Source organism: Gymnogyps californianus, chromosome 2 (genome assembly GCF_018139145.2).
Source record: "Gymnogyps californianus isolate 813 chromosome 2, ASM1813914v2, whole genome shotgun sequence".
In the NCBI taxonomy this organism is placed as follows: domain Eukaryota; kingdom Metazoa; phylum Chordata; class Aves; order Accipitriformes; family Cathartidae; genus Gymnogyps; species Gymnogyps californianus.
Window position 1 is genome coordinate 97,747,833 of NC_059472.1, and position 16,461 is coordinate 97,764,293.

Consider the following 16,461-nt stretch of genomic DNA (forward strand, 5'->3'; position numbering starts at 1 on the left):
ATGTTGTCTACCTTGAGTTTAGCAAGGCTTTCCATGTAGTCTCCCACAGAATCCTTGTATCCAGTTTCAGATGGCCCATCTAGATGATAGGCAAAAAACTGACTGGATTACTGGTCAAAAGGGCTCATGCTCTGTCCAGAGGCTGGTTACAGTGGAGTTCCTCGGGGGTCTGTCCTGTCTGATATCTTTATCAATGACCTGGAGGAAGAGACAGGATGCAGTACCATCAGGTCTGCGGACTGATGATACTAAATGGAGGGTGTAGTTGATATGCTTGAGATCAGCCCTGCCATTCGAAGGGATTTACACTTGGTGGAGGACTAGGCCAACAGGAACCTCATGAAATTCAGTGAGGACAAACAGAGTCCTTTATCTCAGACAGACTAACCCCCTGCATACCCCAGGGCATGACTGGCTTGATAGCAGCTCTGCTGAAGAGGACATGGGAGGCTTGGGGCAGGCTGAACAGGAGACAGTGGTAAACTCTGGCAGCAGTGAAAGTACATCAGAATGCATCCACAGGAGCACAGATGGCAGATCAAGGGAATTGATTATTCCCTTTTACTCTGCACTCATTAGACCATAGCTGCCATAGTGGGTCCAGTCTTGAGTCTCCCAGTACATGAAAGCTGTTGATAAACTTGAACGACTCCATTGGAGGATCAACAGGATGGCTGGAGGTTGAAGCTTGAGACTTGTGAGGAGAGGCTGAGGCATTGGGGTTTGTTCAGCCTACAGAAGAGAACAGCAACTTTCCAGTTCCTAAGAGGAGGTTACTGAGAAGATAAGGCTGGGCTCTCTGCCAAAGAATGGGAGACAAAGGTTATAAATGAACAGAGGAGGCTCTGGATAGATAGAAGGAAAAAAAAATGACACTATGGGGATAATTAGGTAGTGGAATAGGTTACCCAGAGGGGTTGTGCAGTCTCCACATGGAGGATTTTAAGACCTGACTGGACAAAGTAATGAGCAACCTGGGACCTCCCAAAGTCCCTTCTACTCTGAATTATTTTATGATAACTGTCAGGATGGATCGTCTCCATCTTCTCTGTAGAATTTCCTCCATGTCATACAGTTCGTATCAGTCTATGTGTTTAAAGTCAGTGCATATGCTGCTATTCACCCCACAGACCAGGAAAATTACATAAAAGGTTGCCCCCCTAGTTTTAACTAAACAAGATCTAAGACAATTTGAGCAAGAACATCACTAGACAGGATGCGACAACATTTTTTTATTGTTTTAATACGAGTGAATAGATTAAGAGATCTGAAATGTTGTAAAGCAATATACATACTGAATAAATAATATGCACAGGAGAGTCATGTCTACATTATAACACTGGCTAGTATTCAGAATACTTAAAATAAATCCAGTGACGTTGGATAAAGTCCATAAAAATGCTATCCTGTCTTCCCTTGTATGAAATTGTTCAAGTATAAAAAAATCCAATACAGTGTAAAATATTAAATTCCATTTCGGTCAAGAATAAAAATTGCAAGTATTGTAGTTTCACAGGACAATGTAAAGCAGCATTTTCTAGCAAAGGGAAAAATAGTCAGTCTACATACAGATGAGTGAGAAAACGGCACTAATGTATTTGAGAGGTCTACATGAAAAACTAGTAGAGGGAAAAAGAATGAACTAGAAATATTTTATGTAAAAACCTAAAAAAGTGTTAATTTACGAGTACCCTCATACAGTGCACATACTGAATTTAAATAAATCCAAGTCAACATCCTTACTTAATTAGGTTAATATTTAATATGCTACATCTAAGCCTACTAAATAATTTATGCCATGAGATGAATACATAATTTTACAGTGTCACATCTAAAGTCGCTTTCTTTAGAGCGCAGCATAGTAAAACTTTCAAAATAAATATTTCTTTTTAAATAGCATAACAATTAAGGCACAGTATAAATCACATACCATTAACCCTTCAAGAACTGCAGTCTTGGTAACAAAAGTCGCCTTGTGTACTGTATGTTTGCTAATAAATATTTTAAATATAATCCTGAAATAGATATTAAAATTGTACAAATGGTTTCAGAAAAGAAAATTCCCTTAAAACAGTTCTTAAAGGTTTTAATTCATTAAGCTTCTTCCTGCCTTTATTCACAAGTTACAAATAGATGCAATAAATAGAGAAGGCTGTTGTAGTAAAGGGCTGATCCTATTTTAGAATCAGAATAGCTGACACCAGCAGTTAAAGTTTCCCAAAAGTGAAACAGGATGGGGCGAGGGATTAGGATGTGACAAGCTCATCACATGAGCACGAGTGATGTATTCTGTCCAGAACTGTCTGTGTTATTGATTGTCTCTACAGCTGTTGCACCCCTTACTTCCACATCACTTGCTCCATAGTTCCACTCATCCAGAGGACAGAGAAGAAAATAACTTTGGTGCCTGTCCGCCATCTTACTAGCCGGCCATCTTCCTTGGGTTGTTCGATGCCCATTAGTGAGACAGTGAGAAGGTACTATCTCACACAGACAACTTCTGAAAGCTAGAAAGGACAATCAGTGCTTTAAGCTTGTTTCCTCTTAAAATGGATAAAGATTACATATTGCTGACTCAGTTTTTTCCCTGGTTCAAACTTTTCAAATACCATTTTCTTACTTATAAAAGGCAGTTTTGCTTCCCTGATACTGTAAAAAGTACACCTTTGCTTTGTTTGGTTCTTGTTTGTTTGTTTGAAAATATGAAGTCCCATTGCTACTCCTGCCACTCTGTCATGACAGTACAGTATTTTTTTTTCGCATTTTCTTCTGGCTTGATACTTGAAACTAGACATGCCGCACTACCCCTCCCCTCTAACAACACGATTTGGATGCATACTGTATGAAGACAGTGGAATAAAAATCTTTAGTTTCGCAATAGCATCGCTTTCCTTAAAGCTCCTTAGTTAATATCAATTGTCTCTGATTAACTACTTATACTGGAAGGCTGAAAAGAGGAAGAGAAAGAGCGAGCTTCCTTCAGGAGTCCATCTGCTATTGCATACGGTCTGTCTGCAGCTGTTGGGGCTGGTACTGGCCAAAAGCGGCAGCAGCCGCAGCGGCCGTCCCAGGCGCTGCTGCGGTGATGGGCTGCTGCACCGCGTAGCCGTAGCCCCCCGCCGCCACGTACCCGGCAGCGGCAGCCGGCGAGGCAGCGTACGGGTACTGCTCATAGGCGGCCGCGGCGGCCGAGTACTGGGCATACGCAGCTCCGGTGTAATCGATGTAGGGCGTAGTGGAAGCAGCGGCTGCTGCGGGCTGAACGTGGGGAATTACCACTCCGGGCTGCACAAAAGCCTGTGGATAGACATAGTGAGCAGGTATCCTGTTGAAAGATGGGAGAGGGAGTTAGAGTTGGTACGCAAGTCAGCGCCTAAGCGTCATATCCATACTCCGAACTAAACCAAACTCAATTTAGTTGTTGTTATGTGCATAGGGTTGCCACAATAACTAGACTCGATGGACCAATTATCAGTTCACTGGCCCGAAGAGATGCATCGCTCCATAGCACAGCATTATAGCTGAGTTAAATAGCAGTGTTTAATGTTGCTTGAGGATATTATGTTTAATGCTATTAAAATCTTTAGAAGGACCAGGATTACTGATGTCAGTTTTAAGACAACTCTGAAGGAGTAAGCTTGATTATTCCATCTGGAAAATTGTGGTATTTGTTTTTCAAATCACCTGTAAGTCATTTTTATTACCCTGCTTCTCACTTAACTACTCGACTCTTAGTAAAATTATTTCCTGCAATACTTTTATTATTAGTAACTGAGCAGTTTGACAGCATCACTATAAGGAGTTTGACAATAGCCAATAAGGCAACAAAATGGTTGAACCCTGACTTTATGTAAAGTCTTCTCGCGGAGGGGGGGGGAGTGTATTGTGGCAACCCTACTTAAGTTGCTATGCAGACTCAGCACACATTAATTTCTCTGCAACCTCAGTCACCCTTATTAAAAATAAGAAAAAAACCAACACAGGCGACAAAGGAGTTTAAATAAAGTTCACAAGTGTGGTAAACACAGCAAGAATCACACTTTCCAAACGAACGATAGTGCAGCTCACTCCGTCACAAGAGGCCATTGAGGGGAAGCTACATAGATGCTATTAAAATCCATAACAGTGACTCCTAAGTACATGTGCATCACACTTCTATAAAAGTTCGTAAGGACACAAGGGTCAAACCTGTTTGATTATCAGGCCACTGATGTCCTGTTTTGTGCCAGCTTGTTTATTTCTATGCAAGACATACAGCATAGAGTTTTTTGGGAGGTGGGCATAGGATTAAGTCTAAATAGATCTGGTGCTTAACAAAAGCAAAAAAACAAATTTACAGCTTAAGAAATAACCATTCTGAACAGATCAGTACACACACTTTCCCATCGTCTCCAAGTCACAAAACTTGCTTCCTTGGCTTGTTTATTTAGCCTTCCAGTTTTGCAAATTGGTCATATCGTTGTCTTAGCACACGAGTGTACATACAAGTTCATCTCATAGTTGTATTTTATCATATAATATGATTTTTAAAAATAATATACTCAATATAATTCTCATTTTACATTCATAACCCTGTCTTGTATCTGGATTTCCACAGACAAGTCCTTCATATATGCAACTCCTTTCCAGTCAGTGAATCTTTATAAATCCATGAAAAACTGCTTGTGCAGATTTACTACTTTTTCATACTGAGCTTTACCTTTACAGACAACTCTAAAGACTGCACCAACATTTTAGTGCACTGTAAGCACAGATGCAAATTGCAACGGTAAAAACTGTCCTCTTTTCTCCAAATTCAAGATTTAATGGAAAGGGGTTTTTTGTCTGTTTCATTTTTAAAATAACTTCAAGATTTACTTAAGTGGTCAACAAGGAAACATTTCAATCAGAAGGGGCACTGTCAACTAGATTCATAGCAAAACGTAGTTTAAAATAAGTGATAGTCAGGCCTAGTTTTCTTTTTAAGAAAAAAAGATCTCAGTTGATTGAACAGGAATATTAGCAGAGAGAAATGTTCAGTTGCCGTGTTTAAGACATGAACACCACAATCATAAAAACCCAACGTGTCAATAAAATTCATTTCCTACTGTGTGAAGGGAGAAATGAAAAAAAAAAAAAAGAGTGACAAATAGGGATTGGGAAGGGAAAGAAAACATAAAACAAAACCGTAAGTTGGGTTTTTAACACTCACCTAATTTACGAAGTGATTAGCCAGAAGTGCATTTGAAGCATACTTAAGCTGGCTCTGTGCATTTAAATACACATCATTACCTGAGCTCTCCATACAAAATGGATGAGCATAAACAAGCATTTTGTATTGGTCACCAATCAAGTACAATCCTAATAAATATAACACCATGTTTTTTAAGTATTAAGGAAAGAGGTATAAAATCAAATTTGAAGTCACCGAGAGCCTCTTCTGCATCATTAAGAGTCCACTTAACATCACATCAAAGGAATCTTTACATACAGCATTTATGAAAGAGAGTAATTCTAACAGAAGAAACAGTAAGCAAGCTTATCTAGCTGCTTGTGTTGACCTGAACTGATGTTACTAAGATTTCCTGAAGACATTAGGACACTCGGCCATATCCTTGAGCAAGACAGAAAGATACATGTGCTCCCACTTAAACTCTTGTGACTTGTTTTATTTAAGCCAAGAAACTAACAGGTGGTGAAATTATGAAACATTATCTGTTTGCCACATCTTACCCTACAACAAACATAAACCCTGTGCAGGCTCCTCACCACCATGCCATTTCACACATGATGATTGACAGCATAAGCTGCAGTGGGGCTATTTTTGATCATCTGTCATGCTACAACTGTTTTGAGTCGAGTAAAATGGCTTTATATGGCCAAAGTAAATTTCTACGTACTGCAGAGGCCAGCACATGTAGATCTCAGCCATTCAGAACCCAACTGCTTTTAATGCTCTGCCAGGTCAAAAGCCGAAAAAGCAATTCCCCGTTACCCTGGATATCCTTAGTATCCTTATTTTTAAATAAAAGCTGCTGCTTTACTTTTGAGAGTAAGAGTGTGAGAATTATACATGGTTTAAGCTTTCTTTCCTGGCAGTAGTTTTTACTTTGGAATGTATATTTACTGTTTTACGCTTTTGCAATAAAGGAAAAGGGAAGCCACGTTTAACTTTAGCAGTAACTGTAGCTTTGGGATATTCAAAATTGAATGACATACACTCCTGCCACGTGCCTTAAGACCTTCATTGTTGTTAGAATAGAAGATTTGTGTTTAACTAAGACCTCAAAAATAATCCTATAAGCAATAATAAAGTGAAAGCTAATTGTTTCAAAGGAAAGAAAGGACTTTCTAGACTAACGCAGAGAGCTGTGGCATATAGAAATTCAGCAGCAGTAGCACATCATTGACTCTAAACATTAAATTCTTGTGAAAGTAGATATTTCACTTTGAACGAAATTTTTTGCTTCAGCCCTTGCATGGCATCATCTGGTTTTGTAAGCATAATTAAAAAGTAGATTTTCACCAATGCACAGCTTTCCTTATACCAGAAATAGGTTACGTAAACATCAAGACATACAAGACCCTTAATATGCTTCCTTTTAAATTTATACCTCATACTATTAAGAGGACATTTAGCATTCTGCAGGTTAACTTCTGACTGTTCCAGATTCACTCCCTCTTTCCAGATTATCCATAGTCTAGTATTATACAGGTCTTTTGATCATAAACTCAAGAGAGGGCTTTTCCTTCTCTCTTAAGAAAGGCAGAATGGCCTAATTCTTGGAAGATAATACCAAGCAGGTAGTATCAGCTAATCATTTGATAATGAACTTAGTAACTTTGGATTTGACTCTGGTCTTACTAAAAAGAGTGGGAATGTTCTCATTTTGATTGAGGTGCAAGTTTTAGACAGAAAATAAAGGGAAAAAAATCTCTCCAACAGAACAAGTCATATCCTACGCCAATACCTCTGTATAACCCCATGTCTTCCCACAAATATTAAAGTAAAAATTACATAAGCAAAATGAGAAAAGCTATCTTTGGAGGCAAAGTCATCTTCCCCGTCCATAAATTCCTATTGAATTCAGAGATAGTATTTTAACAAACAATCCTGAAAACAGAGCTGTACAGGTAACCAGTCAAACAGCTTTCTACAAAACACACCAACAGTAAGATAGATGCTGAATGTAAAGAGCAGGGAGAAATGTTATTTGGTGGATGAATTGATCTCTGCAGCACTGAATAAAGAAAAATTCCCAGCATTTTAAATGCTTCATGCATTGAAGCTAATCTAGTTTCTGGCTCCCTCCACCACAATAATGTTGTACTTAATTCAGAATATTGTACTTCTGCATCTTCTCAGTAAAAGTAATGTAACATAATCCAATTATTTTCAGTTTCTTGTTTGATAGGTGGGGAACCATATCAAAACACTGCTGACCATACCAGAATATGGCAGCACCTCACTAATTTGCACTCTGGTAGGAAAAAAAAACAAACACAAAACATTTGGAGCTTTTGAGTATGGATTAGCAGAGTATTGGTAGTGAATTGCCACTACGACTCATTTTACACAGCATATTAGTAAAGTGTACTTTTAAAAAGTGCAACTGCACAGGAGGAAGAAAGTGTCTAAGGTGACCATATATTTCAGTGCAATCCATGTAACATCTTCTAAGAGTGAACTCTTCAATAAAAGTAGATTCAAGTAAGGACTGAAAATACCCCTCCTATTGTCAGGAATATAGTGAATGAAGATGTTCATTCATCCTAATGAATGCTGTTCTTCTTAATCTGAACTATGTTCTTTAGAAAAGGTACAGGTCGTTGGAAATTTTGAGGAGGAAGCAGAATTAGTAATCTCCTTTGTTTGCACACAGTAAAAGAAAGGCAAAAGCCAAAGATTAAAAATGACCAACTTCATATATACATGACCCTGCGACCAACATTCCTTTTCTTCAGATTTATGTACATTGCATTAGAAATAAAACCTTATTCAGCCTGCTGCAAGAATTTCCCTGACCTAAACATGATTTACATGATCTATTGTTGGTTCTGGGTGAGGAAAGCAAGAAAGAGCCCTACATTTGCACAGTCCTTTTAGCAACGGATTGCCACAGGTTCTCCTTTTCTGTTGTGCTCAGCAAATACTCAGTCTCTCCACAGCTGATCCCCGGGCAGTCCACTGGTTCCGCTTTGCAACAAGTGCTTTAACAGCTCTGGAGACAACGCGCTCCGCCTCCTGCCTACCTTAGCGCAGGCATCATAAACTGATCGCTGCATATACACTGTTGTCTCCTCACACTTCAAAGAAGTTGAACAAAATACAGTAGAGGATAATCATAAGGAAAAAAAAAAAAAGACAAAAAGTTTTCCACAACCTCCCCACGGAGTCTCCGAAGAATCCACATTCTTTTTTAAAAGTACATAACATTTCTAGGAAAACTTTTTCCTACAGTTTTGAAGACAGGAACTGTTTCCTACTGTTTTGACAAATCAAACTACTGAGAAGCTATGGTTGCTTAATAACAGCTAGGTACAATATTCTAAAGCTATTCTAGTCAAATAAACAAAATACATTTGTGACATTTTCCCTACTTTATTGTTAGCTTACTCATTAATTAGCAAAATGCATTATTTTGCAATGAGTTTCTCAGTCAGTGTGCATTAGTGAAGTCACACTGTATGGAAAGTTTAAAGCAGACTTCACCTCCTAATTATATGCCTATAAGAAGCAAGAGTTAGATCTACTTAGCAATAGTATACTCAAGTAAAGGAAAAACGCGCTACATATTAAAGACAGGTTGAAGAAAAAAAAATCTCCAATTAGAAAGCCCAAATGGACGCAGGTTGTTAGTAAGGAGCTCCACACCCCTCCCAAGAACAAACTCCCCCCCAAAATTATGAACATGCAAGCAATACGTTGATTTACTCAAAAATCAGGAAGTCACACAATTTAGCACTCACTACAAAATATGGTTAAAAAAGTCACAGGCTACAGCTTGAAAGCAAGGAAAAAAAAAGGCCCTTTGCTCCCCATGGCAAAGTCACTCCTCAACAACAAAAACAAAGTTAAAAGACCCCCCCCCAAAAAACTTTCACTACAGCTCTTTCAATTAAATAAAAGCACACAGTTTAGCTATCAACACCACTTCATTACTGTAATAAATAAATAAAAAAAAAAGCACACGGAGGTCTACTGACTATATGAAAAAAAACATACATGCATCGTTAATCACCATTTTAGCTTGTTTGTGTTTGAGTCTACTGGTTACAGAGTTTAATTCCAAACAGAACTATTCCACCTCTTATCATCATATCCTTCTGATCAGTTATCTTAACTGTAAACGATCCCTGTCAGATTAGAAAGAGATAAATAACATTGAGTCAAGCTGAAAAAAGAGAAATGGGGCACAGCAATCTTGCATCAAGTCATACCTCCTTGTTTTATCATAGGGTCATACAGGACTGGACTGCTTAGGTGGAAGGGACACGTCCCACACAACTTGACTCAGCTGCGGCATTTAGAACATGACCGACAAGGTGAGCGCATTTATGGGTATACATTTATAAGTCTGAGAACTTCAGCATTGCTGTTGAGTTTATAAGGCTGCTACTGCAAGAGGCCTTCAAGGATCATACTTTTTCTTTCCTTTTTTAAAAAAAAGATTTTTTCCTCCCCTGTTTGAGGTCCCATTGAACAGACTTACCCAAAAGGCCTCTGTATGAGAGCTGGATGAAGCTGCTGGACACCAAAGGCAAAACCTACCAACAAAAACACATCACATTCTCTGTATGGGTATTCTTTTGGCCACTTATTTATGCTATATATATACACGCAAACAAATGCAGAGTAACAGCCTTCACTAACAACCTCCAGTGACGATGTCTGAAAGGCTGTAGAACCAAAAATTAGAAAGCAAAATGTACCAATCCATATATACACGCACGTGCATACAGAACTTAAAACAGTAAAGTGCACGTTTTCCTAGAGATATTTAGAAGAACGACTTTTTCTAAACAACAAACACAAGGTTTTCATTCACATTTTATTTCGTGCTCCATTCTGGTCCCTAACTTTAGCCCCTGAAGGATTATACGGTACTTTCTATTCATCAGTGTATTTGTGTACTTTCTACAGACCTAAATTCGAGCCACCTCTACTCATGAGGACTTAGCATGGGGGTCAAATCCTACCTTCATTTCTGTTCTTCAAGTGCCCAAGCATAAACCTGTTCTTTCCTTGGTGGGCACTTAATCACTCACACAAGTGTTCCTCAGGCTAAGCACTCGGGAGGGAATTCAGAGCAGCCTCCTTTAGGGCACAAAAGTGCACACACTCGGTGCTCCTGTTGCTCTTGCTGCAAAGCAGCAGTCTGGGAAATGGCTAGGACATCAGATTGGCTCAGATGTGGTCTTAGGAAGAGCCGTTTCATTTTAAAGTCTGCATAATAGCTCCCATCTGTTTGAGCAGTTTGCATTAAGATATTGTTTGTATTAATAAGACCGCACACATTGGAAGCGATTCATTCCTAGGCCAATCTTTCCCTGCAATGATACTGTAAATGGTCAGCGCCACCGCATTCCCAGCAGCAGGAATAACCAATGAAGTGCCTGAGCTGTGGAAGTCTTCCTGGGGAACTGCAGATATTTTATCTCTGATTGCTTTTGGTTTTTAAATAAGGCACACGTACAAAATAATAGCCAGAAAGTTACTACACGCTGCATTTAGAAATCAAAACCAAAGGACGCCCAAACAGTGAGTGTACTTCAGGGAAGTGCAGGACAGCACTGCCTTTTTTAAAGTTTTACTCTCTTCAGAAACCTGAGGTACAGAGAGAAAAGCCGTTCAGGGCCGCTTCCTCACCTGGCTGCATTATCCGCGGCTTGGCACCCAGGTACGCCAGGTTCACGTTGGCTTTCCTGCCATCGATGATGGGGTTGGGATCTTTACAAGCCCTTTCAGCAGCAGCTCTGTCAGCCATGGTGACCTTAACGGGCGACGCCGCGCATTAGATCCCTTTCCGCGGGGAAAGAGAAGCCTCTCGCCCACGGCAGCGACCCAGCTGCTCCCCGGGCGGCGCTGGGGGACAGCCGGGGCGGCGGGGGGCCCCCGCCCCGACCCCCGCCCGCCCGCCGAGCCGAGCCGAGCGGAGGGGAGGGTAGGGGAGCGGAGCGCCCCGGCGGCCGCGCCGAGGAGCGGGGCGGCGGGAGCCGCGGCCGGCGCAGGGCGGAGGGCGCGGACCGGGCTCCGCCGCCGGCAGATAACCCCCGGCGCGGCCGTATCACGGAGCAACAGGCGCGCTGGCGGCGCTGCGAGAAATTAGGCAATTCCCCCCTCAATCTCCTTTTTCAGTAATCTCTCCCCCCCCCCCCCCCCCCGCCTCTCTCCAAACTCCCCAGCGGGGAGAGGGAAAAAATGGAGAAAAAGCAAAAAGCCGAACTGCCCGACACCCCCTCCCGTCCGCCGAGCCCGGGGCTGCCCGGCTCCTTACAGCGGCCCCCGCCGAAGTTTCTCCGCGATGCCCATGCAGCCGTCCACCTGCCCCCTCCCCGGCCGCCTTCCCCGGCCCCCCCGCCGCTCCCCCCGCCCTGCCCCGCGCCCCGGCACTTACAAAGCCGTATCCCCGGGACTTGCCCGTCTGCCGGTCGGTGATGACCACCGCCTCCTCGATGTCCCCGAAGACCTCGAAGTACTTGCGCAGGCTGGAGTCGGTGGTGTGGTAGGGCAAGCCCCCGACGAAGATCTTGGTGTAAGTGGTGTCCTTCTGCGTCGTGTGCATCTTCCGCCCGGCCCTGCGCGCCGCGCCGCGCTCTGCACCCACGCGTGGCCGCCGGGGCGTGCGGGTCCTGGGCGGTGAGACCCGCTTCCAGAGTCAGCCTCGCTCTTTTTTTCTTTTTAAATTTTTTTTTCTCCTCTCTGCCCCCCCGTTTTCCCCCCGCCACCCAGTTAGAACGCAATTCCCTTTTGCCTTTGCAAACCCAGCTTCCTCCTCCTTCAAGAGCGGAGCCCCGCAGCCTCCGGAGGTTTTGAGGTAGGTACCGGCAAAAGGAGGAGGGGAGGCCGGGCAGCAGCCAGCCTGGCGGCCGTAGCGCTGGAAACGAGCAGAAGCAGCAGCTGGAAGAGGAGCACAGGGCCTGGGCGCTAACAACTGAGTGGCCTCCCCCCCTAAAAGCCACCGGGTCGGGCACTCTCGGTTCCTCCTCCTCCTCGCAGGGGCGGGGACGGCGGCGGGGCGGACCCCGCGCTCGGCCGCGGCCCAGCCGGGGCTGACACACAGCTGTTGGCAACAGCTGGATGCCCCCCCCGTGCGGCGGGAGCCGGCCCTTGGAGCGGCCAGGCAAAGGGGCTGCTTCAGAAGTGCCCCGCGGGGAGGCTCGGTGCCCTCCGAGGCAGGCTTGCCCCGGGCTTGTGCACATAGAAAGTGCCCGGAGGCAGGGTCTTGTGGGGTCACCGCTGCCCAGCCAGCCGGAGAGCCCGCGGGCAGAGCCGGCTCACTGGGAGCTGGTGGTCCTCAAATGTTTCGATCCCTCCCCGAAGGCTTGTGGTGAAACCCCTGCCACCCTCGCTTACCTCTCTCCCCAGGCTAGCAAAGCTATGGTGCCGCAGCACTTCCATTATTATTATTGTGGTGGTGATGGTGGTTGTGGTTCTTGTTATTGGCTTGGACACAGGATGAAAAAAAATGGTAAAGCTGCTTCCCTTGTTTTCTTCTTCTCTTGCTGCCTCTGCCCTGTGCTGGGACTGGGAAGGATGCAGAAGAACAGAAAGAAAGGAACGTCTGTGTGACATGGAGAGGCAGAGGACTGTGGGAGTTCGGGGGAAGGGAGACTCACAGGGAGACAGGAAGGATGGGAGGAAGGTTAAAGATTGGGGAAAACAGATGTGCACATGTGTGTAGACTTCTAAACCATTCCCGTGTCGTCCCAAAGTCTTGATAAGTACCGGTGTCTCTTTTTCCTCTTTCTCCTACTTCCTCTGTCTGTTAGACTTTTTCCTGTGAAGTCCCGCTCTCCCTTAGAAAAAGGAGCAATGCACCAGTTTGCAGGAGGGACTTTCACAAAGCTTTTCAGCCCCTCCGGTACCAAATGTTAACCGTAATGACAACACTTAGCCCTAAACTTAGGCCCTGCTTGCCCTATACCTAACCTTGGCCCCACTTGATTTTTTCAGCAGTCATTATCCTAGTTCTAATGGCCTGTGCAATACTAGGTCATGCTGTCACTAAAACTAACCCCAAACCCTACTTGATCCTTCAGACTCTACAGATTAGATCATTTGGTTTAATATGTTAGGACTAACTCAGGTTGAAGCCTAGCAACCCTAGCAGGATCCAGACGTAAATGTTGCTTTTCAGCTCAAGCTATGACAAGCCCTTAACCTTGGCCTGAATCCAGTTAGGCCAGCTAACTCTATCACAAAATTTCTCCCAGCATGGCTCTCACGTTGGTCTGGAACATTGCATTAAACCTGACATTCCAGCCACTTCGGTTCCAAGGGCTAATCGTAACGTTAAACGCTGGCCCAGTGACCTGAACTTAAATACTAGCCCAACCAAAGGTGTCAGCGCTCACTAGAGCACTACGGCACACACACTGCTTAGTACATTTAACTGCTCAGCCCCTTGTGGACCTGAAAGATGAACTTCACCTAAACCCAGACATAGCCCATCCCATCACATTCCCTCTCCCTTGCTGTGCCCAGCACTCCTGCATGTCTTGTGGCATCTGCAGGAACAGTGAATTAGCCTAGTTTTTCAGTCATTACACAAACTCCTGTATTAAGGCCAGAAAAGCAACACTTGGCTATCCCAGGACTAATTGCAGCTATATTTAGGAATTCGCCTCTTTCATCCCAGACACATGGCCCCACAAAAATCTGAGCCCAAGTGGAAGATTGGCGACTTTGACAGACTCAAACCCAAAACCTAGCCTTTTGGTCTAACAGCAACAGCAGGTCTTCCAGGATCCAGAAACAAAACCTAACTTTCCACATCTATATCCCAACAAAGGAGAAACTTCTTGCATTCTGATAGACTTCATCAGGCAGCCCTTGCTCTAGCCTGAGTCCCTCTCTCACAAGTCCAAACACAACCACAATACCATCATTAAGTTGAGGTGTTTTAAGAGATGTCTTAATAAAAACCCCACAGCTTATTTCCCTCAGATGTCTCAAATCTGCTTATTATTTTTGCAGCCTTTACAGGTTCCTGTAATGAACAAGCCTTTTCTGGTCCTTCTCTCCTAAGGCACAAACCTGATTCCAACCGAACATAGCCTTACACTGAGAAAGGCAGCCCCCACAGCAATAGGCCTAACTTGCACTACAACACTACCTTCATTCTACAGGCCTACAGACCCTACAAGAACTGAAAATATATCTTCAGCCCAAATTGTTGCCCATTAGATTTTTCTGTGTGCCAAACCTCATCCTATTTCAGTGGTGCCTACAGGATTCACATACAATATCAGCAGTCCTTGCCCTTCTTTTCCTATCCTTAAACTGAACCATAACTGTCATCGGTACCACAGACATTGCAAAACCCAGCAGTCCTGGAACCACAATTCTGTAATCTCATTTCTCTCACACCCTAATCCCAATCTTCAACCTAATCATAGTTTAAAGTTAAAAGAGGTGATGCTGCTGTCCTGTGAGTATCCTGCGCAATCTCACTAGTACTGTCCTCCTTGTTTGATATTCCCTAGAGGATTAAGATGGTCACACAATTCTCCATCCAGTTCTCTCTCAGACCTTAACTCTGTCCCTAAATCAAACACTAACTGTAGCCTTAACACAAGAACTGTTCCTGCTATGACCCAAAGCATGTACAGCACAAGTTTCATCTTACTCTGGCAGGCTAACACATCCTCTTTTCTAAAACCAGGAGAAGTGACCCTGGCCGTTATCAGATCAAAATATATCCTGTCAGCTATGCTACAACCATTCTACTACTGTATTAGCATCCTCAATTTAAGATGGCAATCCCAATAAAATTCAGGAATAATGACAGTTCTCCAGCACATTCTTTCCTCTAACCCAACCGTATCACTAATGCTAACACTATCACAAGAGGAGAAACCCTGCTACTGAGGGCTAACCCCTCAAAACTCAGTTTTACCCTTTCATCCCTGCCAGATTCAGACCTCTTCCTACTTCAGTGGTCCTGACAGAATCTAGGGTGCAATTTTGCAGCCTTAGGATTCCTCAGGAATCCTAACCGAAATCCCAGGGAGGTGATACCTTGCCATTCTGCAATTAGCTCTGGTCTATTCAGACCATTGTCAACACAAGCCTTTATTTTTGCATGGCATACCCTATGAAAAACAAACACAGGCCTCCAGCTCTTGGATGGATGATCTTTACTATCTTATGATCAAATTGGGGCTGGTTTGGTGCTACCAGCACCAGTCTATATCTTACTTCAGCAGCCCTCAGAAATAAAAATATTTTCCAACTGTTTCTCAGTCTTAATCATCACTTTAACTCTAGATTTATCCAAAGAGAGGTGACCTCTATCATCTGGAAATGAATTAAAGTCCATTTGAACACGTTAGTGTTCAGGAATATATTGTATACTTCTTTCCTAAACCGTATGTTAACCCCAAATTTTAGGCTAGTCTTAACCTAAAGGAGGTGACCACAAACACCCCAGAAGGGTAGTTCTTTCAGATTACACCCGTTTGGGATATGTTCTGGCCTGATTAGGGCTTGTGTCTTTGTGCTAAGGTTAGGGGTCAGTACAGTGAAGCTTGAAGAGCGAGGTTCATCTCTGGAACCTGTAGGTACCACAGGAAACTGATGAAGCTGGATGAATTTTGAGATGAGGATGAGTCTAGAGTTAGCTGTTGGTTGGATGGTGTTTACCTGGCTATGCTGGATGTCTGACTAAGTTTGCAGTCAGACTAATTGGTTTGAAGATTTAAAGGCATGGACTGTACAGCATCTATTGTGCTGCAGGGAGGTCGGTGGGCAACTTCACCAGTGTCATTATCCCAGTTGCTTGAGATAATATGTATTTTGTGTTTTGGGATGGATCACTGGGATGACTTACTGCTAGGGATCTGGTTGTGGCTTTGGAATGCAAGTGTGGAAGAAAGAAATTTATTCCTATATCCTGCAAATTTTGCAGTAGTGATGCCACTGCAGAGAGTGTAACAGTTCAGGCAATCAGTGAGAACATGTGGAAAGAGGGGTGTGTAGGCAGGGCACTCCTGGGAGAGATGTGAAAGTGGGGTTCCTAAACGCATAAAGAGATTTGGAAGTTGAACCTGGGTCACCCGTGTCTGGTAAGTACCACAAAGAGTAGACCACTGTAAAACCTGAGAGAAGTATCGGTCTCGTAGGTGGCTATTTTGGCATTTTCAGGATCTCAGTTTGGAATCAAAGTAGAATGTAGACACCTAGGTCCTGCTTCACTCTTTTATATCGCTGTGAATCTCTCCCAGGTATGTCGATATTGTTGCTGAAGGCTGTTGTAG

The 16,461-nt window shown here is 43.4% G+C and overlaps 1 protein-coding gene across 1 annotated transcript; it reads right to left on the bottom strand.

Moving 5' to 3' along the window:
* Positions 1-1,217: 1,217 nt before the first annotated feature.
* On the bottom strand, positions 1,218-11,862 carry RBM24 (RNA binding motif protein 24). The gene is made up of 4 exons (XM_050892237.1): positions 11,598-11,862; positions 10,850-10,973; positions 9,693-9,747; positions 1,218-3,325 (listed from the first exon to the last, which is right to left on the bottom strand). Exons 1-4 carry the CDS (start codon positions 11,763-11,765, stop codon positions 2,995-2,997), a joined length of 678 nt encoding a protein of 225 aa, XP_050748194.1. The 5' UTR covers positions 11,766-11,862; the 3' UTR covers positions 1,218-2,994.
* Positions 11,863-16,461: the final 4,599 nt, after the last annotated feature.